The sequence below is a fragment of the Nyctereutes procyonoides genome, unplaced genomic scaffold, assembly GCF_905146905.1.
Source record: "Nyctereutes procyonoides isolate TBG_1078 unplaced genomic scaffold, NYPRO_anot_genome, whole genome shotgun sequence".
NCBI lineage: Eukaryota > Metazoa > Chordata > Mammalia > Carnivora > Canidae > Nyctereutes > Nyctereutes procyonoides.
In genome coordinates this window covers 1,710,847-1,738,223 of record NW_026575022.1, presented here as the reverse complement: position 1 = coordinate 1,738,223, position 27,377 = coordinate 1,710,847, and the positions used below count along the sequence as shown (strand labels likewise).

General features: G+C 46.4%; 2 protein-coding genes across 4 annotated transcripts in view; one reads left to right on the top strand and one right to left on the bottom strand.

Moving 5' to 3' along the window:
• ARL13B (ADP ribosylation factor like GTPase 13B) overlaps window positions 1–2,099 on the bottom strand; it is a 62,687-nt gene extending 60,588 nt beyond the window's left edge. For all 3 annotated transcript variants that reach the window (XM_055342201.1, XM_055342210.1, XM_055342215.1), the window contains exon 1: window positions 1,804–2,099. In XM_055342201.1, coding sequence (XP_055198176.1) covers window positions 1,804–1,862 — 59 coding nt within the window. In that variant the 5' untranslated portion in view covers window positions 1,863–2,099. The remainder of the gene's footprint in view (window positions 1–1,803) is intronic.
• Window positions 2,100–8,944: 6,845 nt separating this feature from the next.
• PROS1 (protein S) overlaps window positions 8,945–27,377 on the top strand; it is a 65,727-nt gene continuing 47,294 nt past the window's right edge. Inside the window, exon 1 of the mRNA XM_055342304.1 lies at window positions 8,945–9,175. Coding sequence (XP_055198279.1) covers window positions 9,100–9,175 — 76 coding nt within the window. The 5' untranslated portion in view covers window positions 8,945–9,099. The remainder of the gene's footprint in view (window positions 9,176–27,377) is intronic.

Below are 27,377 nucleotides of genomic sequence, written 5' to 3'. Positions count from 1 at the left end.
GGGCCTCTCAAGCTCTCGCACCCCTTGAGATGACCTACTGAGAAAGACACGTCACCTCTGAGGTATTGCTCTGCCCAGCCTCACCTTTGTCCCACCCCAAGAAAAACAAAACTGTGCTACAGTTTGCCCTTGGCCGAATTCCAAAGCAGAACTATTAAAAAGTCAACATCATTCATAAGGAGTAACACACTTAAGGCTTCTTTGTGTTAAGCATCATTTTCGTGGACTCCTAGTAGTGTTCACCTAAATGGATGAATATCGAGTAGCAGGTGCTGAATCTTAATACCTGTAGCGCAGTCCCCCACCCTGCCCCCGACAGGCTCCCCCCACGCCCCCGTCCAGTACCCAACCCGCTCCCTCCGACGGGCTCCCCCCGCGCCGCGGTCCCGATCCGACCCCCCGACGGGCTCCCCCGCACCCCGTCCCAGTCCCGCCTACCTGACGGGCTCCCCACACGCCGCGCCGCCGTACTGTCCCCAACACCGTCCCCCCCACGGGCTCCCCGCACGCGTCCCGCCCCACCGTCCCCGACGGCTCCCCCGCACCGCGTCCCCCCCCACCCCGTCCCTCCGACGGGCTCCCCCCGCGCCCCCCGTCCCAGTCCCGCCTACCTGACGGGCTCCCCACACGCCGCCGTACTGTCCCCAACACCGTCCCCCCCACGGGCTCCCCCGCACCGCCATCCCGACCCCCACCCCGTCTCTCCGACGGGCTCCCCCGCACCGCCATCCCGACCCCCACCCCGTCTCTCCGAGGGGCTCCCCCGCACCGCCGTCCCGTCCCCCCACCCCGTCCCCACGACGGGCTCCCCGCACCGCCGTCCCATCCCCAACCCGTCCCCCGACGGGCTCCCCGCACCGCCGTCCCGTCCCCCACCCCGTCCCTCCGACGGGCTCCCCCGCACCGCCGTCCCGTCCCCCACCCCGTCCCTCCGACGGGCTCCCCCGCACCGCCGTCCCGTCCCCCCACCCCGTCCCCACGACGGGCTCCCCGCACCGCCGTCCCGTCCCCCCACCCCGTCCCTCCGACGGGCTCCCCCGCACCGCCATCCCGTCCCCCACCCCGTCCCTCCGACGGGCTCCCCCGCACCGCCATCCCGTCCCCCCACCCCGTCCCTCCGACGGGCTCCCCCGCACCGCCATCCCGTCCCCCACCCCGTCCCTCCGACGGGCTCCCCCGCACCGCCGTCCCGTCCCCCACCCCGTCTCTCCGAGGGCTCCCCCGCACCGCCGTCCCGTCCCCCACCCCGTCTCTCCGAGGGGCTCCCCCGCACCGCCGTCCCGTCCCCCACCCCGTCCCACGACGGGCTCCCCCGCACCGCCGTCCCGTCCCCCCACCCCGTCCCCACGACGGGCTCCCCCGCGCCGCCGTCCCGTCCCCCCACCCCGTCCCCACGACGGGCTCCCCCGCACCGCCGTCCCGTCCCCCACCCCGTCCCCACGACGGGCTCCCCCGCACCGCCGTCCCGTCCCCCACCCCGTCCCCACGACGGGTTCCCCCGCACCGCCGTCCCGTCCCCCCACCCCGTCCCCACGACGGGCTCCCCCGCACCGCCGTCCCGTCCCCCACCCCGTCCCCACGACGGGTTCCCCCGCACCGCCGTCCCGTCCCCCACCCCGTCCCTCCGACGGGCTCCCCCGCGCCGCCGTCCCGTCCCCACACCCCGTCCCCCCGACGGGCTCCCCCGCACCGCCGTCCCGTCCCCCACCCCGTCCCTCCGACCGGCCCCCCGGCGCCCCCGTCCCGGCCCCCACCCCGTCCCTCCGACGGGCCCCCCGGCGCCCCCGTCCCGGCCCCGCCTACCTGATGGGCTCCCGCCAGCGCTTGAACCAGCTGCAGCAACTGGCCATCAGCCTGAACATGCCCGGCCGCACCTCCCGCCGCCTCCCATGCGAGCCCCGAGCGGCGAGGGCCGTGGTTGCCCCGGGCCGAGTCCCCGGGGGGCCGCAGCCGCTCCGCCGCACCTCTGAGGCCGAGACGTCGGGAGGGAGGTCAAGGCTGGGGGTCCCCGCGCCCGCCCGCGAGCGAAGCACGGCCCCCCCACCCGGCACAGCCCGCCCGACGCGCAGACACACGGACCCCAGCCGGGCGAGCGGAGCCGGCCGACAGAAAACCCCCGCGTCGACGTGCTGACGTCCCCCAGGGCGGAAGGCCCGCCCCAGGCACCGCCCACGTACTCCCCCAATCACCGCGCGGCGGCGCCGGCGGGGCCTCTGATTGGCTGAAGGGCGAGCCTCTCCCCCGCGGAGGCGGGGCGGGGAGGGCGTTCTCGTTACTAGGCAACGGGAGCGTCCGCGGAGGAGGTGAGAAATGCCCCACGCGTAGTGGGCAAGGCCTCTGTGCAAACCCGTGCAAAGTGTGCTGCCGGGGCTGTCCTGGTCTGTCTCTAACCCCGGCGGGCGTCCAAAGATCTCAGGGCTCCTGGGATTTGGTTGATGAAACGGAGCTGGGGATCCTCTGGGATTCTGGCAGACTGGGGCGCCGAACCGCCGCACAGCACACTGGGCTCCTTACAAACCAGCGACGAGGAGGAAAACTAGGGCCGTTTTCATCTGCGTGTTTATTGCTGTTTGGCAGCAAAAATGTAGAATGGAATCGTATGATATTTACTGGGGGGGTTATGATTGCAAAAGAAATAATGTGTTCGTTGTAGACAATGTGAAAAATACTGAAAGAGGAATAAGATGAACAAAATAAGATCTCACATTCACCACGCAAACATAACAAGTATTAACATTTTTTTAAAAGATTTTATTTATTTATGAGAGACACACAGAGAGAGAGAGAGAGAGAGGCAGAGACAGAGGCAGAGGGAGAAGCAGGCTCCCTGCGGGGACCCCATGGGGACTGGATCCCAGGACCTGGGGTCACGCCCTGGGCCGAAGGTGGACGCTCAACCACGGAGCCACCCAGGCGTCCCAAGTATTAGCCATTGATATATGTTTTTTCTAGGATTTTTAGATAATATTAGCTGGTTTCTACAAGATGGAGAGTTACCTGATGCCTGTTTTGTGATGTGTTTAATTTTATTTACAGGGATACATAGTATCTGCCTTTCTTTTTATTTTTTTACTTTCTTGGAAAACAAATAACAAGTACATTCCTGTAGAGGGGGTAGAAATACACACATGATATGTAAGGACCCATGTGTCCATTCCATTCCATTTCTTTTTTTTCTTTTTCTTTTTCTTTCTTTTTCTTTTTCTTTTTTTTTTTTCTTTTTTTGTACCCCACAGCCAGGTCTTTATTAGGAAGGTAAATCAGACTCCTAGTACAAGGTACACCACGACTCTGGGGGGAGGGGCTCTCCAGGATGTTTCTGAAGCTGGGGAATCCATTTCTATTTAAATACATTTTTCTCGAATGTTGGTAAAAGGAGAGAGGGCCCTGGGACGCCCAGTGTATCCAGGGGAAAATAATGGTTTGGGGCTACAACAGATTTAGTTTTAAAGGTATTCTCTGTTGTTTACTCGTTCATATAAGCCTGATTCAACTCATATACATCACTTACAGCTCACCATCTCTGGACCCAAGTATCCCATCTACAAAATGGGGATGAAAATACCTATTTTGCCAGGTTGCTAAGAAGATGATATGAGAGAAATAAAGCTTAAGTGCAGTGTCTAACAAATCATAGCAGATTTTGAAGTTGGTGTCACCTGTCTCAAAAATATCTGTGGCATATATTCCATATATTCTTCCTACTTCTTTCTCCAAATTGCTAGGGATCGTGTTCACTGTTTTCCTTGTCCTGACTTGATAACTTCAAATTTCTTTCCAGCTGCCATGGCTTCATGGCCTCTACTGGTTTTCCTAACTGAATCTGCCCTTCCATCAGTGCCGGGTGCTTTCTCTGCCCAGAATGTCCTGTCCAGACACAATAATACTTCTATTTTACAGTGCTAATGAAGAAAGTTAGATTAAACCTTCACGAATTTTCTTTTCTCACTGTTATCTGTTTCTTTTCTCATTTTCTAATATCTGAAGACATCTATCTCATCTTTCCCAAGATTAACCACTTCCCTGCAACTTTGACAAACGTCATTTTTCAACTTTTCTGAAATCGTGTTCTTTTGATTATTTCTTCTTGATCCAACATGTGAAATATATAGTTCCCCATTTTTTTCCCAAGATCTTTGGCTACAATTTCCAGGGTGGAGAGGGAGTTAAGAAGGCGAGGCAGGAAAGATCCACAATTCCTCCTTAGCTATCAAACGATTGGTACTATTCTGCTGAGTCTTTACTTTCACAATCCAATTTTTTAAACTTGTGGTTTACCACAAAAACCTTACAGCACTATTTTTTTTTCCTGTTCACTCTTTTTATCAATTTACTGTGATTGGGGTTCTGCATCCACTGAACTACTCAAAACACATTTTTTAAACATAACTTATATCTTCCTAATAACCAAATCAGGTCTCATTTTCTTCTTCATCACTTAATACATTTAATACAGTTAACTCTTCTAAAACTCTTTCCTTCCTTGGCTCTTCACAATTGTGCACTATTCTGGTCCTCTTCTGATCTCATTAGTCATTCCTCCTTCAGCTTCTCATGAGTATTCTCCAAGATCTGACCTTCCTCTGTGTTTCCCTTTTCAAAAACGTGTTCTCTCAGAGAATCCAATTACTACTCCTGTGCTTGAAGGGACTCACCATGCAGATATTCCTCCAGCATTTCTGGAACTACACTCAACACTCCTTTTTAACCCCAAAAAATGTACTCAACCTCACCTCTACTTCATGTCTCCCCTGAGAATGATACAATACCAAACATTTCAGGTGCCAAAGTACAGTCGGTCTGTTAATTAACTAAGTTGAATATAGTTTTTCCAATACATTAAGTGGTTTGGTAGACGTAGGAAGTGCATGGTATTTTCAGTTTTCTTTTCCTTTTACAAACATATGAGATAGTTATTCCCACCCTCTAGAAGTCATGGGACTTGCTTTGTCCAGTGAAATGTAAGTGAAGTGGAAATTGAGGGAGACTGTGTTAACTTTGAAATACTATAAAATCAAAACAGTATGGAATGCTGAACCAACACCCGGAAGATATCTGCCCAGAAAGTCCTACGGTGTAATTCCCATGAGTAAGAAATAAACACTTATCTTTAAACATTGTAATTCCGAGGCTATTTCACCATAGTGTAATCTAGTTTATTCTGGATAATGAAAACAATCTTGCTATCATCATTCTAGCTAAAACTCTTATTTAATCCTCCAGGGATTATTTAGTATCCTAAATGTTACTTGATTTCTCTTTCCAGCTTTACTGAGTGATAACTGACAACATTGTTTTTTTTTTAATTTTTATTTATTTATGGTAGTCATACAGAGAGAGAGAGAGAGGCAGAGACACAGGAAAAGGGAGAAGCAGGCTCCATGCACCGGGAGCCCGACGTGGGATTCGATCCCGGGTCTCCAGGATCACGCCCTGGGCCAAAGGCAGGCGCCAAACCCCTGCACCACCCAGGGATCCCAATTGACAACATTGTAGTATAAGAAGATGTACAATATGATGATTTATTATTTTTTTATTTTTATTTATTTATGATAGGGAGAGAGAGAGAGAGAGAGAGGCAGAGACACAGGCAGAGGGAGAAGCAGGCTCCGTGCACCGGGAGCCCGACGTGGGATTCGATCCCGGGTCTCCAGGATCGCGCCCTGGGCCAAAGGCAGGCGCCAAACCGCTGCGCCACCCAGGGATCCCCAATATGATGATTTAATATGTGTATACATGGTAAAAATGATTCTCACAATCCAGTTAATTAACACCTCCATCACCTCACACTGCTACCTTTCCTTCTTTCTTTCTTTCTTTCTTTCTTTCTTTTTTTTTTTTTTTAACACTCTTAAGGTCTACTCTCTTAGCAAATTTCAGAATATGATATAATTAACTACAGTCACCATGCTGGACATTAGATCCTCAGAACTTGCTCGTAACTATAGAAAGTTTTTATACCCTTTATCAACTTCTCCCCATTTCCTTACTCCCAGCTACTGGCAACCACCATTCTATTTTTTGTTTCTACCAATTGGCCTTTTCTTTTTCTTTTAGATTCTACATATAGGTGATTCCACACAGTTTTTGTTTTTCTCTGTGGGACTTATTTCACTTAGCATAATGCCCAAATGCCATACCTGACTGTGAGATAACCATATCTATCTATCTATATATCTGTGTATCACACATTTTCCCAGCCATTCATCCACTGATTAGACTTAGGTAGTGGGTTGCATATCTCAGCTACTGTGAATAATGCTTTGCAGAATGTGGGAGGACAGTTTCCTAGTGGTTGTACTAATATACATTCCCACCATCCTCTGCATCTCCATCTTTTCTCTTGAATAAATGTAACTTGGTTTCTTTTCTTTTCTTTTTTTTAATTTTTATTTATTTATGATAGTCACACAGAAAGAGAGAGAGTGATAGAGGCAGAGACACAGGCAGAGGGAGAAGCAGGCTCCATGCACCGGGAGCCCGATCCCTGTAACTTGTTTTCTAATCTTTCCTTGCTCTGATCCATTTTGCAACCATTTAACAAAGTAACATTCTCAAGGTAAAACAATGGAAATTACTCCTTTTAAAACAAGCAAACCGGGATCCCTGGGTGGCGCAGCGGTTTGGCGCCTGCCTTTGGCCCAGGGTGCCATTCTGGAGACGCAGGATCGAATCCCACGTCGGGCTCCCGGTGCATGGAGCCTGCTTCTCCCTCTGCCTGTGTCTCTGCCTCTCTCTCTCTCTCTGGGACTATCATAAATAAATAATTAAAAAAAAAAAACAAAATAAAATCTCAGTAACTGATTTTTCAAAGTCTGACATTACAGTAGAGGTAGGATACACAATTTTTCATCACTGACAAATTACTGACGCTGTGATGCACAGTTACGGTATTAAAAAGATAATCACTTTAAAGTGAAGTCTTCAGGAGAGCAAGATTTTTCTTTTGGGTAACTCATGTCTCTCTAAGATTTCCTTCTTCAAATTTTGTATATTCTTTTTTTATATTGGGGATATTGGAGATAGCTATGAATGTTATTGATTTGTGATTTTGGAAGTTCTCTCTCCTTGTGAAATTTTGAGATTTATAAGGAGATTCCCAAATTGAGCCTTTACTTGAAAGACTCCTAGCTGGGGATCCATGGGTGGCTCAGCGGTTTAGCGACTGCCTTCGGCCCAGGATGTGGTCCTGCAGTCCTGGGGTCCCAGGATCCAGTCCCACATCAGGCCCCCTGCATGGAGCCTGCTTCTCCCTCTGCCTCTCTCTCTCTCTCTCTCTGTCTCTCATGAATAAATAAATAAAATCTTAAAAAAAAAAAGAAGAAAGACTCCTAGCTTAAGTGTATTTAAATTTAAATATAAATTTTAATTTATTAAATAAATAAATTTAATTATTAAATTAAATTTAAATATAGTACTTAAAGGTCATTTTGTTTAATGCTATGATTGTTAGCACATCAAACAATTCTACAGAGATTAGAATCATATTTACAATTAAATGACTTGGGGGTTGGGGTTAAACTGGCGAATAGCTTGTCTTGGTAGAGTCAGAGCAAGAAGGAAAAGAATCTCAAAAAGGGAATCATTCAGTAATTCCTTCGCAAGTGTTCTTATCAGAAAAAGTGACTCTAATATCACCTTCCATTCAGCTGGGTCCCAGAACCACAGGCAGCTGGAGCTGGAAGAGACCCTCCCGGAGGGTCAGCCCGCGGGCTATCACTCACACACAAAGGAAACCAGGCGGTTGGCTCATTTGGGCAGAAACTCTAGACGGGATAACAGTAGAGATGCCTTCAGGACTATTACTGAACGCCCAGTAACGGCTTCACATGTGTTATCTTTTAAATCCTTACATGAACATCATGAAAACCCACTATTATCCTGGAGATACAACTGAGGCTTAGGGAGGTTAAGCAATTTGCTTAAAGTTACAGAATGAGTAAGTGATAAAAGTATTGAGATTTGAATCAGGCATTTTAGCTCCACATGCAGCCTTAACTATTACGTAACATTACAAATGTTCATGTCTGAACACAACACGTGGAGGTCATATCGCAAAAAAAATGAGCTGTTCGAAGGTGATGGAATTTGATACATTCTCATTTTTTTCTCAGAACTTTTTTTTTTTTGGCCATAGGTTTGGGTTTTCTTTTTTTCTTTTTTTTTAACCATAAATACAAGAACGAAAGAAAAATGTGGATGATCACAACTATCCCATTTGCTCCCATTATCTCTCGTCTGAGGCCTTCCTGGAGTCACTGGCTTCTAGGCTTGATTAATGTCTCCATCTCCTGCGCGATCGTTCGTTCGGAACCTGGACCGCGGTCCTGAGTCCTCAGAGTTCCCTCTCGCCCCAGCTCCCTGGAGGTACGGGTCCCGGTCCGGGTCCCCGTCTCCGTCCGCGTCCCCGTCTCCGTCCGCGTCCCCGTCCCGGTCCGCGTACCCGTCCCCATCCCAGTCCCGTCCCGGTCCGCGTCCCCATCCCCATCCGCGTCCCCGACCCCGTCCCCGTCCCCGTCCCACCTTCGTCCCCGTACCCATCCCGGTCCTGTCCGCGTCCCCGTCCGCGGCCCCATCCCCATCCGCGTCCCCGTCCAGGTCCCGTCCCCTTCCCGGTCCCAGTCCCCGCCCGCGTCCCCTTCTCTGTCCGCGTCCCCATCCGCGTCCCCGGTCCCGGTTCCCGCCCGCGTCCCTGTCCCTGTCTGCGTCCCCATCCGCGTCCCCGACCCCGTCCGCGTCCCCGACCCTTGGGAGGGCTCCGCGCGGAGACCGGAGCGAACCTGGGCGAGGACGCGGGATGTCCCGACAGTGTTTACCAGGCCTCCGACACGCCCCCTGAGCCCTGCCCCCAGCTTCGAAAAGCTTCCTGGAAATGTCCTCGTTATCACTTCCCCTCCCGGGCTGGGGGCTGGGAGCGGGCGGTCCCCCCGCCCCCGGCGCCCGCTGTTGGGCAGAGCGCTGGCTCGCAGGCGCCGCCGCCCCGCAGTCCTCGGAGAGCGGCGCCCGGGCTCGCAGGTCCCCGCGTCCGTCCGTCCGGGTCCCCGCGTCCGTCCGGGTCCCCGCCGCCGCCGCCCCGGTCCCCCCGCCGTCCGCTCCGCGATGAAGCTCCTGGCTGGGCGCTGCGGGGCGCTGCTGGCGTGCCTGGTCCTGGTGCTCCCGGTCTCCGAGGCCAACTGTGAGTAGCCGGCCGCGCCGTCCCTGCTCCCCGGCGCCCACCGCGCGGCAGCCGAGCCGGAGGATTCCGCGGGGGCTGCAGCCGCCGGAAAGTTTCCCCCGCCTCCCCGGCGGGGGCCGCAGCCGCGGGCCTGCGGGCGGTGTACGGGGCGCGGGGGGCGCGGGGGCAGGAGCTGCAGCTGCAGGGGCAGGAGCTGCAGGAGCGGCAGGGGCAGGAGCGGCAGGGGCAGGAGCTGCAGCTGCAGGGGCAGGAGCGGCAGGGGCAGGAGCTGCAGCGGCAGGGGCAGGAGCTGCAGGAGCTGCAGGGGCGGGAGCGGCAGGGGCAGGAGCTGCAGGAGCTGCAGGGGATGCAGGGGCAGGAGCGGCGGGGGCAGGAGCTACAGGAGCTGTAGGGGCTGCAGGGGCAGGAGCGGCGGGGGCAGGAGCTGCTGGCCGCATGGCTCCAGGCCCGGGGCAGTTCTCGCTGCGCGGTGGCGCCGCCGCCGGCCCGCCCCAGCCTCCGCAGTCCCCAGGGGCCGGCCGGGCGCTCGCTCCCCGGGAGCGGCGGGGGCGTAGGGCCACCGCGTGTCCCCGGGCTGGCGGCCGCCCCCCCCCCCCGCACCCCTGGCTGCAGTTTGCCTCCCTTTTGCAATTTCTGGACTTTGAGCCGAGCGCGCTTATCTCAACATTGACAAAGCAATTGTTTTAGGATCCCTGCTGGTTTGCATAGCGGCAGGCAGATGTCGTTTTCTGACCTTGAAATCAGGACCGCTAACCGGTGTGCTTCTCAGGTCATTTTGTACTAAGTATTTCTGACACTGTCACAGCTCTGAGGTCGTGGCACGAATTCTCTGTATTTTATCATTGTATTGCCAGTTCTTTATGTTCCCATAGGTGGATTCAAGGCAGGAGAGTGTACAAGGGCTATCACGGCATTTTAGTACATTTTGATTGCCAGTTAATTTGTTTCCAAAGCTTAGGCACGGTTATTGATTTAAACTGCTTACTTGTGCTACGTTTTATTTTCAGGAAATGGCATGGGAGAGATAAACTCTGAATTGCAAAAACTTTTAGGCTGCCTACTAAAGCGCCTGTGGAAACTTTTCAGAGATGGTAATTTTAGGAGAATTGAGTAGGAATTTACTAATATTTCGCTAGTTTGAATTAGTTACTGATCAGGATGAAGGAGGTGTTTTGAAATTCTAACTTCAACGTCAAAACATCATTTGCTGATCTGATATTAAAGAGCTTTAATAGCTGCTTTGCTGTTCAAACCACTACCATGAAGCCTGTATGTGGACCACGTGCACAAATTCATTATTTATATGGTTCATTAGAACAATCAGATGTTGGCCCGGCAACCGGAAAGAGGCAGAAGTAGCCTTCCACATTCACTACTTCTCATCACGGGAATGTGCTAAACCTCTTCTTTTCATAGAATTGTTACATTTTTACTGAATCTAGATGGAGTTGAAATGATGTATGTGCCTGTGCGTATTAGATGTGATGTAATCAAACCATATATGTGAAGAAACACACTTGTTACACATAAACACTGATAGAGGAGAGGAAATAATAGTACAAATATATGACATAAAGAATACTTGGCCCTATATTGACTTTATTTTTAAGAGTATGAGTAGTTTAATTGTATTAAAAAACTTCTCTGGGGATGCCTGGGTGGCTCAGTGGTTGAGCATCCACCCTCGGCTCAGGGCGTGACCCCAGGTCCTGGGATCGAGTCCCGGATCCGGCTCCCCGCAGGGAGCCTGCTTCTCCCTCTGCCTTGGTCTCTGCCTCTCTCTCTCTGTGTCTCTCATGAATAAATAAATAAGATCTTAAAAAAAAAATCATATCTGGTTAACTGATGGGGAAACAGAGATACAGATGGAATGTTTTTACTCCCTAAGGTTTTACATTTGAGATAGAATTAGCATTCTAAATATTTGACCTATAATTCATTGGTTAGTCAATAGAAATGTATTTGCTATTTAAAGGAAAAGATTTACAAATCACAATTTTAGTTTTGAGAGTTGTTAGAAACTATCCAGTGTAACTTCTTCATTTTAACAGTAATGAATTGGTCAGAGATGTTAACTGACTTTGAAGACATTTACATATGCGAAAGATATTTTTATAATGTCTTATATTTTAATAAATATGAGAGACAGACAGAAAGGGGGAGAGAGATAGATTTAAAATATATACTGTCTACATATTCCATCACCTGCCACTAAGGACTGCGATGAAGAGAAATAGGAGAAAGGGGATGTACTCAGTCTGTGCTAGTTTGATCCCATCTTGACTTCCATTTCTAGGTGAGTCCGGTCTACTCTTGACATTACCGACTCATATTTACTTTCTCTTCTTAATTTCCTTCTTTCTCTCTAATTATTCCTTTCATCATTTATCTACCTGTCTTTTTAAAATGCCCTCTATTTTAGAGTTCAAAATGTTGCACTGATGGAGAGATTTTATTAAGGTTAGGAAGAGTTAGAGACAATTTCTGGTGCAGCAATGATACCTTGTGCCATATTCTCTTACCATCAATTCTATGCCAGGATACGTTGTAATGCTTCATAATAGACCTTTTCTATCCACCAAGTTCAGTGTCCTCTTTATAGCTAAATGATCTATATTTAAACTTTCAACATATTACAATAAAAGAAATAAGAAGCCTGATGATACATATATCAAATTCTTTAGCCTCAAGCAATAATAATGAAAGAAGGAAGGAAGGAAGGAAGGAAGGAAGGAAGGAAGGAAGGGAGGAAGGAAGGAAGGAAGCTGAGTGGATTTGTTGGAAGACTACTGAATGGCATGCTGAATAACTAGGCCAGTGGATGACAGGGACTTAGGCATCTTGGTGATCTGTATAGTGGGAACTCATGTGCTCGCTGTGTTAGGAGCTGCCATCAGATGACTGGGTTCTAACTACCTTCCAGTCCTGGGTGGACCTGCCCATGACTGAAATTCCCATAAGAGAGGAATTGATTGTTTTGGTTTAATGTATCCCTGGAGTCCTGTGACTGACAGCCCCCACAAAGGAATGGAAGCTGCGAAGGAAGCAGAAATAAGAGAAGTCTATGCATTGTACTGATTGGCTGGACAACATACACACATGCCCTCTCCATAAACACCATTTGGAGATATTTCAAGTATAATGTATTTATTTTTAATATAAGGCAAACAACTAACGTACAGTAGAAAGGACCTTCTCCTTAATAGATTCTAGTCACCACACCCAAAGAGGAAGGCTCAAGGCTACCATTTCTTAGTCTACTGTCACTGGCTGATGTTCCTACTTCCTCTCCTTCTCTCATAATCCCATGTCAATGTGCTCTGCTCTGCTTTATGGATGAAATCCAAAAACTAATAATACTAGAAAGACAAGCAAAAGAATACAAGTACTTTAGGGCGACCTGTCTTCCTTTTGAGCAGGAGCTGGTGTTTATGACCTCCTCCTTCACTCCCCAACTCACATGTCTGTTGCTTTCACACAGTTGCCTTATGTTTAATTTTGTTGTCTTATCTCCGAGATGAACTACACTCTTGGTCAGGAAGGATCTGAGCCTGTTCCCACCTCTAGATATTGTATCCATCTCTTCTTTCACAATTTCTATTTGTATACAATAGTCATCTTGAAGGAGCAACACTCTTTCTAGACTTGATTTATACATGGCAACAACACTAGTTTGCCTTGATTATTGTCATACAAGCGTAATCTTTCAAAATTTTTCAACAGGAATAAAGAACTAGCAGTCTCAGTTTCTAATTCAGTGGGAAATATATTGGGTCCCATAGTGAATGCATTTCTTCTTGATTTACCAATTTCTAGATGAGCAAAAGACAATTGCAAGGAAAAAAAAGCAAAAAAGCAAAAACAAAAACATGAGAATAGGTCGTTGAATTAGGTTTTTTTAAATTTTCTTTTATTTATTATTTATTATTTATTTATTTATTTAGTTGTTGTTGAATTTTTTTTTTTTATGATAGTCACAGAGAGAGAGAGAGAGGCAGAGACATAGGCAGAGGGAGAAGCAGGCTCCATGCACCGGAAGCCCGACGTGGGATTCGATCCCGGGTCTCCAGGATCGGGCCCTGGGCCAAAGGCAGGCGCCAAACCGCTGCACCACCCAGGGATCCCTTGAATTGGTTTCTTAAGCTGCTGTAACAAAGTACCACTTCTGGGTGGCTTAAACAACAGAATTTATTGTCTCATAGTTCTGGAAACTAGAAGTCTGAGATTAAGGTGTCAGCAGGATTGATTCCTTCTGGGAGCTGTGAAGGAGACTCTGTTTCACGCTTTTCTCCTAGCTTCTGATAGCCTCAGACATTTCCTGGCTTGTAGAAGGCATTTTCCCTATGACATCACATCATCTTCCCTCTGTACATGAGAGTTCCTGTATTCCAAATTTCCCCTTTTGATAAAGACATCAGTCATATTGGATTAGAGCTCATGCTTATGACCTTGTTTAACTTGATCATCTGCAAGCTTCTTTTTCCAAATAAGATCACATTCACAAGTACTGGGGAATTAAGGACGTTACCATCTTCATAGTGGATACCATTCAATCCATAACAATCACTAAACATCATATCATGACAAGTACTTCTTCCTTTTCTACTTTTATTTCTGACCTGGGTATTTTAGCTTTAGGAGAAAAAAGCACTGTAGACGGTATAAAAAACATACTACATTTTTTTTTTTTTAAGTAAGCTCTACGCCCAATGTGGAGCTCAAACTCACAACTCTGAGATCAAAAGGTATATGCTCTACTGACTGAGTCAGTAAGGAGCCCCCAAAACTGGGATCCCACAGTTTTAAAACCACGTTTTGGAAGAGAGCATTGTGTCCAAAAAGGCAGTATGAGAGCCTTCGATAATTGATCGATCTGTTGTCATATAAGGCTAGCCTCCTTTTAGGCTTGAGGGTACAAATTAAGACCCATGAAAACCATAATAGTCATCCCATTGACTTATTTCCTTTACTGTGGAATCAATTCCTTAGTTAGAGAAAAAGTTGTGGGGCTTAGCATAAAGCATTAAATAAGTCTACCAATAGTGATGCCAATAGAAAAAATTGCATCCAAATGTCGAGTGAATATCTCTGTCTCTGAGTACAGTGTACGCCTCCTGGATGATAAAAGAGCCCTAACTAATCAACCGTCCACCAAGATCTGATGGGTTTTGTAATATGTTCAATGTCTAGCAGCAGAAGAAATGGCAGTTACGCTGGCAAATGTGGTGTTTTTCAGGAGTGAGAGCCTCGTGAGGAGAAGTCTGTATAGTTGAGTCAATATGTAGTCTGCGTCCTTGCCACTGTTTGTTTTGTTTTGTTTTGAGTACCTAGCGATGGTAGACCAAGTGACACACCAAGTGATAGTTTTCGCACCAAATGTATCCAGAGACTTGGGTGTTTGGCCCTCATGGCGTCTTAAAAATCAGGAAATTTCATCCAAAAATTTTGCTTTGTGACTTTTCTTGAAGAACTGAAGGACGGCCTGGCGACACTGCATGCACATCCCAACATGGCAGATTCAAAGCTGCTTTCTGAAGATAGAATATACTCTCTCTAGGTTGCTGCAGTTCCAGCCATCCTCTGCCGTCTTTCACCACATCCTCGTCCCTTGTTTATGGTTCCTACGGGACACGTGTGCATTTCTGACTTTGTGACCCTGGCTCTAGATTGCCTGGAGAAGAAACACAACTGGCAATCCTTAAGTGAACCATTCTATCCTCTCTTATCATTAAGAACTTCTCTGGTGTGGGGCTCTCTTGTGAGAATTCACCTGGAACACAAAGAGTCTCAGCTCTGGACCATTCTTGCCAACTGTCCTTGTCTCTAGACCTGATATCTAGCTCTTTATGGTCTCTGAACAGCTAGCCAGACCATTTACAACCACTCAGGAAGCAGAGTAGGTCCTGATCTCATTCTGAGCAAAATGGACAATGAAAAATACTACATGTATGTCTGCCCAGTGTGAGGTTTTTGCTTCTCCAAAAATTCTGCTTCTGCTTGGGATCACCCTTGAGAGAGGCTGTAGTTTGTTCGCTGCAGGCTGTGATTTCATAGCAGATCTGCCTCTGGCTTGCATTGGTATGTGACAACAAAGTCTGTAAACTAGAGACTTTTGTCTTCAGTTGGTTGATTTTCATCCTCAAGAGGTTGGTCATAGGCTTTTCCTCATGAGACTGTAAGGGGAGCTTGAGGGAGGACTTCATGTCAGGAGAGCAAACAGCCAACCCAGGCCACTTAGTTGTGCCTTTAGTCCCATCCTATGCATACCATTGGGATGTGTCACAGGTGACCTACTGTCACAACTAAGTTTCTTGCTGGATGGAAGAGGTAGCATCCAGTTCACAATGAGCTGTTTAGGTCAGCTGGTCACCAGGTATCCTGTGGTCAGATTTGCAGACTTCACTAAAGTCCAAAAGGATGCCAGGAGCAGTATCTCAAAGGGAGACTAATTATTTGCAGAAGGAAATGTGACTTGCTCTCAAATCATAAGCACCTCTACTGAAATTCTTGTTTGGGGACTTGCTATGATACCCTAGATAGTACCAGAGTACCCCACCGTCCTACGGACGACTTGACACAGTTGGATTTGATGGGTCACTGACTGCTTGAATCCGACTTTGAACGAGCTAGAGATCAGTTTCTTATTCCGGTTTCCATCTGTGTCTGGCAGCTTTTGGACTTGTATGATAAACAGACCAGAGTAGAGTATCTAAAAATGGAATCTGCTTCAACAATAAGGGATCTGCCAATATGCATTCTTCCATCTCAGTGTTGAACACCCAGATATATGAAAACTTGTCTCTCACTTGGGCAGGAATACTCTGCATGACCAAATTGTTGCTGAAAATAGGTCACACCTGCAGAATGAGTCACGGTTTGGAGTTTGAGTTCTATTGGATCGATAGTTAGATCGTTTTAGGACACAATTCCCTTAATCAACTGACCCCCACAGGCCTCGGTTCTAACCAGCAAACCTTAGATTTTAGGTGTTTTGCTTCCCTAAAGGCCAATATCCAATAATCACTGAAGGTTTTTGGAATCTCTTCCCTTGGTGTAGTTACTCAGCACAGTTAATCTGCGTGGGAGAAAACAAGAGGGAAAGTTCACTGTGTACAGGATGCTTCTTCACGAGCACCTCTCCTCTCCTTCATTCAAGAAGTTCTGGATCAGGGATCCCTGGGTGGCGCAGCGGTTTGGCGCCTGCCTTTGGCCCAGGGCGCGATCCTGGAGACCCAGGATCGAATCCCACATCGGGCTCCCGGTGCATGGAGCCTGCTTCTCCCTCTGCCTATGTCTCTGCGCCTCTCTCTCTCTCTCTCTCTGTGACTATCATAAATGAATAAAAAAAATTAAAAAAAAAAAGAAGTTCTGGATCCACTAGCCGATTCAAGATTGGTAATTGAGGAGAGGTGGTGATTTCTTTGTATTGTGACTGAAGTACAACCTCTGTTTGCAATGTTTTTGGATAAAAAAAAATTTCAGTGGAGAATTTTCCCATCTCATTCGAGGGAGATTTTCATCAATTCTTTCTCCAAGATTTGACCACTACACTCACCCTGACTTTGATCCACGTGAATATGGGCTGCCACCTAAGCTCAGCCGCCCATGTTCTTCCCATTCCCCCTGAGATCTGGAAGCCCAGTTTCATTGCAGCACCTGCCATCAGCATTTCCAATCTAGGGAGAACAGCCAGTAAAATGCTTTTTAGAAACCCCAGTGATTTCCTTAACAATTGATTTCTATGATAATCATGGAAATAATATTCTTTTACTTCATACTGGGGAGCGGGATGGATAAGTGAGAGAGTGAATAGGTGGGAACTACGTGAAGGATTCAAGCCAGAACCTAGCTCCTGGTCCTTGTGAATTCTTTCTTTAATATTATGCCAAGGGACGTCTGGCTTTTCATTGCTATTTAGTGTGTGCCAAGGTTTTGCCCAGGATGGCATTAGCCAACCAAGCCAACTGTTAGAACTGGAAGTGGTGATCCTAGCACATGGAATGAAAGCAACAATAGCCAAACGTTCAGCCTGATTCAAAATTATATATGCCTTTTGGTATTAGTTTTTTATTGTTGTATAACCAATTATCACAAACTTTGCATCTTAAAATGATACAATTTATCAACTCGGAGTCCAGGCACAGGTCCAGGGAACTGCTCAGGGTCTCGCAAAGCTAAAATCAAGGGGTCCACCCGAGCCGAGGTGTCATCCGAAGCATCCTCTTCCAAGTGCATTGATCTCTCCAATGAGAGAAAGGAGAGGGGAGATCAGTGGAGGAGGTGTACTTGTGCACGAAGGGGACAAAATTCACTTGTAATTCTCACAGCCCCAACTCAAGGACACACATGGAATATTCGGTCAGCGTGGTCTCTGTTACAAATATTTCTCCTCTAAGGTTAAGATTACTATTTTTTCCTCTAAGAGAAGCACAAACACGTATTGCTCATTTAACCTTTGGTGATATCTATTACAAAGTGTGAGGCTATATTAACTCTCTATTTGTTAAATAGAGAGGGCATAATTAACTGTGCCCAACAGACCTAAGCTGAGGACATAGTGTAATGACATTGATTGACTGTTAATGAAGGAGGGTGAAAAAAAATATGGTTAACAATTAATACTGAAATTATTCCTTTTGTGACAACTGCTACTATTTTACCTTGAAAGGTGACTTCAGGTTTAGAAAGTGAAGTCCTGAAAACATGGTTTACAACTTTGCTGTTCAAGAGTAGTTTGTGAACCAGTAACAGCACTATTACCTGGGAGCTTGTTAGAAATGAAGCATCTCTGGCCCCCCACCAGACCTACTGATTCAGAATATTCATTTTAAGAAGACCCCAGGTAATTCCTATGCATGTTAAAATCTGAATCATGCTGGTGTCTAAGGAGCTAGGAAAAAAGGTGGATAAGTGTTTCTGCATAGGAAGTGAATGGAAATTGTAGGGGTGGCAGTGGGAGGCAACAAGGGAGAGAGAGGGGGAGAGGTTGTCAGAGAAGAGAGGAAAGAAGCTGATCCATATGGCAAGACAATGCAGCTTCTAGGAATGTCTCCAGTAAGATTTTTTTTTTTTTGAGAGGGAGAGAGAAAGAGAGAGAGAGCGCGTGCACGCACAAGCAGGGGGAGAAGGACAGTGGGAGAGGAGCAGAAGGGGGGGGGAGAATCTTAAGCAGGCTCTACACCCAGCAGAGAGCCCTACGTGGGGCTCAATCTCCCAACCCTAAGATCATGACCTGAGCCGAAATGAAGAGTCGGGTGCTTAACTGACTGATTCACCAGGCACCCCATCCAGGAGGAAATTATTACATGTGAGGTGGACAGAGGACCTTTAGGAACTGGCTTTTCTTAAGACTCAACGTTAAATTGCAAAAGTTGCTTTGATGTCAACCATAGCCCTTTGTACCCCCCCCCCCCGGGTTTCTTCAGCAGAGATTGATTTCCACATTTAACTGGATTAAGAACAAAGAGAAGAGAATAGTTCCATAAGATATAACAGAGATGAAGAGTTTAGTGAAAACTAACATACAAAGCCAATAGTGCCCATAAGAACCTCAGCTCCAAAAGGATGTGACATCTTTGAGAGGTGTTGGAATTTTTATCCGGTGTGAGATTGAGGTTTTAGGACACCGGTCAATAAATTAAAAAAAGGCAAAATGATATGTGACATTAGCAAAACTCAAATTATCTTTAAATTGTTAAGCTTTGATTGAGGGTAATGTTTTGTTAATGCTAAAAGAAAAAAAAACTCACCTTGGTGATGCAAAAACAGAGTCTTGACTCTTTTTCTTTTGGGTGACGCAAATCCTTTTTTACCTAAATATTCCTATTTTATTTTGCACGAATCTGGGAAAGACATATAAGTAACTAATTATAATAACTTGGGGGGATGGGCAAGGATTGAGTGATTTTAGACAAAAAAATACTGCACACAAAAGACTGGAAGAAAATGGATAGCGCTTTAATAGTGTCTTTAGAAAGTAGAGTTATGATGCTTTTTATTCCTTGCTTACCTTTTTACTTTTAATAAATATAGTAACTTGTGTTATTGACGTTAGTATGAAAATGCCACTTCGTTTAAGAGTTTTATTTATATTACGTTGTTCTAAATATGGAAATTGAGTCCTCCAGGCTTGAGGGGAAGCGTAATAAGGATAATCTATCTAGGTTCTTGAGTGTTTCTACTGTGAGGAAAGTAACAGGAACTGGCTCACTGGCTCTAATCTCTTAGTATAACTTTTCTTAGTCCTCTTGCTCAGTTTTTGGAATGGACTTTAAAAAGACACATTCAAGAACAATGGCTTTTAAGTCTTTACGGAAATGGTAAAATGATAACCTCTCGCATCTGTGTGATGGTTTCCATCTTTCAAAATGGCATATTGACATTTTCTCATTGTGTGTCACAGGTGTTCTGTGAGGGACTTTCCCAATTTTAGGAAAATGTTACCTTTACTCTCTGCCTACCCAGAGTTGTTACCCCGCTTTCTCTTCCTACTCTCACTTGAACTTCCTGAGGAAGTGGTTTCTTCAAGCAGGATTTATTTTCTCTCTTCTCACCTTCCCACTGGTATTGGTGATTGAGAATGTTAACAGTGATCCTAGTGTGAAACCGAGTCCTTGTAGCTCTCATCCTAAATAATGGTACTAATTATTAATAGCTTTTCTTTTTTTTTTCTTTTTTTTCAATGAAACATTTTAATTTTTTTATTTAAGATATTTATTTATTTATTCATGAGAGACAGAGAGAGAGAGAGGCAGAGACACAGGCAGAGGGGGAAGCAGGCTCCATGCAGGGAGCGGGTCGTCGTGGGACTCGACCCTGGGTCTCCAGGATCAGGCCCTGGGCTGAAGGCGGCGCTAAACCCCTGAGCCACCCGGGCTGCTTTAACTTTTCTTTTTTTTGAGAGAGAGAGAAACAGAGAGAGCACGCGTGTGCATGAGCAGGGGTCGGGGCAGAGGGAGAGGGAGAGAGAGAATCTGAAGCAGGCTCCAGGCTCAGTGCAGAGGCCAAGGCGAGGTTCAATCATAGGATCCTGAGGTCATGACCTGAGCAGAAATCTAGAGTCAGACACTTAACCAACTGAGCCACCCAGGTGCTCCTCTTTGTAATGACTTCTTTACAATATTTGATGCTGTCGAAACTTATCTTTTGAAATTGACTTCCTTTTATAAGCATTAGCTTCTTCAAATTCTCTTTCTCTCTATAAGGCATGTTATTCATTGTATTTCTGTTGTTTTGATGATCTCTAGTTTCCCATAAATATTAAAGTTTCCTTGGGTTCCATTCTGGCCTTATTGAACATCTTTTTCAGCTTAAACTACTCCCTATATTCTAGTAACTCTAACATTTTTAAACCATTCAAGTAAATCCATGATTAAAATAACCTAATTTGAGAATACAGATACACATTAAAAAAATGCATCTGTAATCCCGTTAGCCAAAATAATGCTTTCCTCTATATTCTTATAAGCAACTTTGTCTGAATATATATATATACTTAGAAATTAAAATACTTACAAGCAAGAATAGAATAGTGTTTTAATACTATTTTTTCAAATATTATTATTTTTTATTTTTATCAAATATTATTTTTAACTGGATACGTCACCTAAAAATATGATGCTAGCTTTCATATCAATAAAATCTGTCACACTTTAAAATAGATTTATAATTTTTCTTCATATATGTTCATCATAATATATTTAATCAAAAACATATCTTTGGAAATTTATATTATTTCCGGTGTTTTGCTAGATCAATAATATTGTAATGCACATATTCATACATATTTCTTTACAAATGTCCATTCTCTTTTCCTCAGATTACTTTCCTAGAAATAGAAAGGTTAGCTGAATATCTAAGGGTTTTGGATACATGTTAAATTTCTCCCTGGAAGTTTGCTTTTTTGTCTTTCTAAAGATTTTATTTATTTATTCATGAGACACAGAGAGAGAGAGAGAGAGAGAGAGAGAGGCAGAGACACAGGCAGAGGGAGAAGCAGGGTCCCTGCAGGGAGCCCGACGCGGGACTCTGAGATCATGACCCGAGCCAGAGGCAGATGCTCAAGCACTGAGCCACCCTGAGCCACCCTGGCGCCTGGAAGATATTCATTAGATTTTAAGATTTTCTTAAAGTTCTCTTTGAATTACCTGTTTTTTTTTTTCTCCTATTGGTTTTATTTTTCATGCTACTGATAGCCGTTAATTTGTTTCCTCCATATTTCTGAGGATTCTTGGTTGTCTCTTCGTATTTAAGCAACAGTGCTGAGTTGGCTTTAGGGGGCTTGTATGAGTTTCTTGTGTTGTATATACCAGTCTAGCTTCCTGTTAGGCTTTTTTGTTTTTTATTTATGATAGTCACACAGAGAGAGAGAGAGAGAGGCAGAGACACAGGCAGAGGGAGAAGCAGGCTCCACGCACCGGGAGCCCGACGTGGGATTCGATCCCGGGTCTCCAGGATCGCGCCCTGGGCCAAAGGCAAGCGCCAAACCGCTGCGCCACCCAGGGATCCCGGCTTTTTTGTTTTTTAAGGGAGGGTTCCACGTAGCTCTTTACACGCTCATGACTCGATTCACTTATACGATGATGTTTATTAGGCGCCCTCTGAATGCACTGCGGTGCGCTGCGAAACCAGTGCTGCGGCCTTGCTGGACTTTCAAACGAATGCTCTGCTTCTAGTTACCTCTCTCCCACTCCCACTAATGTTGTATTACAATCTGTCTGAGACTTGATTTCTCAAGGGCAGAAGAGTTCTTGCTTCCGTTGTAACTCCATGGGTTTGTTTTAGATCAAGCCTTCCTGTCCTATATTTATCAACAGGTCTTCATCAGCTTTCCAGCTTCTGGGGAATTTGTTGGAATTCTTATCTTCTCTGCCAGTGACTCTTCCCATTCTTTCAACTGTTGCGGGTTATTCCTTTTTCAAATTCTCCTGCAATCGAGGTGCCTGGTAGCTCAGTAGGTCAAACAACCAACTCTTGATTTCCTTCTTTCTTTCTTCTTTTTAAAAAAATATTTATTTATTCATGAGGGACACCGAGGGGGGCAGAGGGAGAAGCAGGCTCCCTGCGGGGCACCTGATGCAGAACTCGATCCCAGGACCCCAGGATCATGACTTGAACCAAAGGTAGATGCTCAACCACTGAGCCAGCCACCCAGGCGTCCCACAACTCTTGATTTCTGTTCAGGTTATGATCTCAGGGTCCTGAGATTCAGCCCCACATGGAGCCTTGTACTCAGTGAGGAGTCTGCTTGAGAATTCTCTCGCTCCTCCCTCTGTCTCTCCCCCAGCACATGCTCGCTCACTTTCTCTCTAAAATAAATAAATAACTCTTTCAAAAATAAATAAAATAAAATAAAATAAAATAAAATAAAATAAAATATAAAATTCTCCTGAAATCATTTCAATGCAGTCTTGGAGAGAGAACAGATAACTGCTCTCTGACATCACTAACCATAAACACCACTTTCCATGTCTTTAAAGGCAGCTGGTAATAGTCACTAGCCTTTGCCTTATATAGTAGTCCTCTTGGACTGCTGTGACAGGATATCACAGACTACATGGCTTAGACAAGAGATTTATTTTCTCATAGTCTTGGAGGTTGGAAAATCCGAGATGAAAGTTCTGGCCAGTTCAGTTTCTAGTGAGGTCTCTCTTCCTGGCTTGTAAACCTTGCTTTTTTACTATTCTCACATGGCCTGTCCTCAGGGCCTATATGCTTGCAAGGAGAGAGCTGCTAATATCTCTTTTTTTTTTTTTTAATTTATGATAGCCATACAGTGAGAGAGAGAGAGAGAGAGGCAGAGACACAGGCAGAGGGAGAAGCAGGCTCCATGCACCGGGAGCCCGACGTGGGATTCGATCCCGGGTCTCCAGGATCGCGCCCTGGGCCAAAGGCAGGCGCCAAACCGCTGCGCCACCCAGGGATCCCCCTAATATCTCCTCTTATAAGGACACTAATCCTATAGGATTAGGGCCCCATCCTCATGACTTCATTTAACCTTAATTATTTCCTAAGAAGCCCCTTTGCCAAATACAGCCACACTGGGCATTTCCACTTGAACACATAAATTCAGGGAGGTGGATGCAAACATTCAGACCATATGCCTTGTCAAGTAGAACACAATTACTTTTTTTTTTCTTTTTGCTATAACTACGGAAGGGGAGAGGTAGGTTTTTTTCTACTTTGTGGCCAATTTTTTTTTCTTTAAGAAGGCCAGAGTTTCTGTATGTTAAATGTGTCTTTCCTTATTACTTGTTTTGTTGCCTTTCTTCCCCAACCCCTTATCCCAATCATTTTCTCCCCTTAATAAATTATTTTTTTCCATTGTTATTTAGACTGCACCTTATAGCCTTTTAGAAAGTTAACCAGGAATTCTGAGGGTCTGGCAGAAATTTGGGGATTTAGTTATAAACACCTACTTAATACTATACTAGTATTCCAAATAATCTCATTTCCACATCAGCATTTAAAAGAACAATTATCTTAAGAGTCAAAAAGGATGTATCTAGAGTCTTTCTGAGCCTTGCCTCATATCTGGCGGATGTTGCAGGAAGTAGGATAGTGCAGAATTAGGCCAACTCTTTCAGTGTTGCCTTTAAGAATGTCCAAGAACAGTTTGCCTGTTGCTTTTCCAAACATAAACACAGACACAGGCCAGTGAACTAATAATATTAATTGATGCTATCCTAACAAGTAGGTCAAATAGAACAAATCCACAACTTTTCCTGTGCCGTAACCTCTTGGTCCATGACGTCAAAATCAGAAGGTGTTCTGGTGTCCTGGTTTGTAGGAGGGGAGAGAGACAAGGAGAGCCGCTGCAGGCAAGTCTGGTGCACGTCAGAGAGGAGCTGCTGGGGGAGCCCCGGGGCCAAGGCTCTCTGGGGAGGAGGCCTCCAGACCCGCTCCTTACCCCGCAGCCTCCACCTCTGCGTCCCTTCAGGCGAAGCCCTGTGATTTATCACTCACCAAATCAAAGCAATGATTACTGTTGTGTTTTGGGTATTTTGAGGGTTTGTTTTTTTTTGGTGGGGGGTGAGGTGGTAACAAGCTATCTGTTCTGTCTTCTGGGTAGAAGTCCTTGTCGCTTTGGAAGGACTAGCTGACGTGTGCCACTTTCTCTGTCTAGGGCTACAATCAAAGGTTTTAACCTTGGGGAAACAATGGCAGAGTGTTTGGTTTATTCTTTGTTTTTCTAGACTAGAGACTAGAGACTGTAAATTGAAGTTGTAATTAAGTGTTGGAGTAAGGAGAGGTCCGTGTCACTCCTGTTGTGGCCAAACAGTTCAGGCATTGTTTCCCTCCTCATCCACAATGGGGGTTGACAATCACATTTTTTTTTTTTAATGGCACCGATGGCTTTTCTATGTCTAAATGAACACCAGCCTTCATCTCTTTTAATGCAAATGTTTTAGGACTCAATGATATGTACAACCTGCAGCTCACAGATTATTTCCTTTTTCTTTCCCATATTTAAATTCTTATCCAGATCTACTCTTCTGATTTTTGACTCTTTTAACGTATTTCTCATCAGCCTATTTATTGCTTGGTCCTCTTGAAGAATGAATGCATACCTCCATGCATAGTTCACCTTTAGAGAATACTTTTTCAAACACTTCTCTAACCTTTGACATAATAATATGAGAATAATCAGTTGGTCAGCAGCATAGTCCTCAATATAAAGGGAAATAAGAACTTTAGAGAAAAGCAAGTTATTTTTAAAATTTTTAAAAAATTAACTTTAGAGAACTTTAGAGAAAAGCAAGTTATTTTTAAATTTTTTTAAAAAATTAACTTAAAAAAGATTGAAGTGTGGCATGCATCCAGACGTGGTGTTTCTTCCTGAAGGCAAACACAAGCTTCTTTGAAAATTGGTAATGGTTATGTAGGCTGACAAATGACTAATGAAAAATCTATCTTTTGGGGGCTTCTGGTTGGCTCAGTTGGTTACGCATCTGTCTTCAGCTCAGGTCATGATTCCAGGGTCCTGGGGGAGCCTCATGTTGGGCTCCTGGCTCAGCAGGAAGCCTGCTTCTCCTTTTCCCCCTGTTTGTGTGCTTGCGCTGTCTCTCTCTCTCTCTCTCTCAAATAAATAAATAAAATCGTAAAAAAATAAAAATAAAAATCTATCTTTTGGTTCTCATAGTCCTTACAATCTTCACATATTTAAATATCCCTCCTCAGAAATCTTCCATGGCTGAAATCTTTATAGAAAAAAAGGAAAGATTTCACATTTGTTTACTATGTGATTATTTTAAACAAAATTGGTAATATCTGGACACATGCTTTCCCATCACTATTAATCAATGTTTTTTTCTATATTATGTGCAGTTTTATTTTTCTCAGGCTTTGACTAAAGAAAACATGCCATTTCAACAGTTGGCACACGTGAAGCAGTTATGTCTCAGAGTATTATCTAGTTGTTCTATTTGTACATTGAAAACAATTTTCCCCTGCTTCGTCCCACACTGAAGCAGAAACAAAGATTCAAACACTGCCAACCCAAATGCTAGCCAGAGATTTTCTTCTCAGACACATTTTTTTAGGGGTAGTTCTTCATTCTTGGGATGCCAGACAAGTAGGGCCGGGGAAAGGAGAGTCAGAAAGCATAACTGAAAAAGAGATGAGCTTTGGAAGGAGGAATGTGAGAACCATCTTGGCAAAGAACAAGAGAGCAGAATGGAAAAGGTTTGAGGGACGGGCCGTCCAAAGCCTTAGATCTCTTTCATTGGCAACCTCACCTTCACCTCACTCATCGGTTTTGGGCAACCTGCCCAAGATCAGTGGTCGTAACCACCCCCTGAACAGTAGCAAGTGTGAACACTTAAGTTGGGAGAGGGGGCTCAGGAAACTACCTCCCTCGTGGGGTGGGACTGACCCGACTGAACACTGGGAAGTTCTCCTCTGACCAGACGCAGTGCTAACCCCACTGTCTTTATTACAGGTGCCTTTTATCAAGTACCAATAACAGTAAGTTCCTTTTTTGAGGATAAGAGAATCAGATTTTATGCCCAGAAAACAAAGATTTGCCCCTGCAGAAAAGATATGGAGGCTGTTAAGACAATTTCAAAAAAGAATTCCAGTTAAGGTTTGAACAACAGTTGTGTTATAGACAGAATTGTTCAACCTGCTACGGTCACTGTTTTGAAGAGGGAGGAATTAGAGAAGTTAAAAATGTAGATAGTTCAGTCATTTTTCTAACCTGAAAGACTTATGATCATTATAACCTAAAAATTCGAATCCGAAGGTAATACTTTTCGAGCAACATACTCGGTTGGGTTTTAACACGGACTTTCTTGAGCACTTCTTAATACAGAGAAGAGAGAGAAGTCACGAGGGACAGTGATGCAAACGGAGAACACGTTTTGGAGGCCGGTGCGTACAAGCACCCTGACCCACACACTGTGGTCGTCCTCCGGCTCTGTAGTTCTCAATCCGGGTCTGTGCTGTCAGGTTTAAATATTTTTTTTTGACCAGGAGTGGTAGGCTCCTCCGAGAGCAGCTTGTAAGTGGGTGGGCTTATTTTCTGAGGACAGCCAGGGTGTTCTGCAGGCCCGGAGCTCGTGCCGCCGCGCGGAGCCCGGAGCCCGGAACCTGGAGCCCGAGCCCGGAGCCTGAGCCCGGAGCCCGGAGCCCGGAGCCCGGAGCCTGGAGCCCGAGCCCCGAGCCTGAGCCCCGAGCCCGGAGCCTGAGCCTGGAGCCTGAGCCCGGAGCCTACAGCCTGGAGCCCGAGCCGAGCCCAGAGCCCAGAGCCTGGAGCCTGAGCCCGGAGCCCGGAGCCTGGAGCCCGGAGCCGGAGCCTGGAGCCGGAGCCTGAGCCCAGAGCCTGGAGCCTGGAGCCGGAGCCTGGAGCCCGAGCCCGGAGCCTGAGCCCCGAGCCCAGAGCCTGGAGCCTGGAGCCCGAGCCCGGAGCCTGAGCCCAGAGCCCAGAGCCTGGAGCCCGAGCCCGGAGCCTGAGTCCGGAGCCCGAAGCCTGGAGCCTGGAGCCTGAGCCCGGAGCCTACAGCCTGGAGCCTGAGCCCCGAGCCCCGAGCCTGGAGCCTGGAGCCCGAGCCCAGAGCCTGAGCCCGGAGCCTGAGCCTGGAGCCTACAGCCTGGAGTCTGAGCCCCGAGCCCCGAGCCTGGAGCCTGGAGCCCGAGCCTGGAGCCCGAGCCCGGAGCCTGAGCCCGGAGCCTGGAGCCCGAGCCTGGAGCCCGAGCCCGGAGC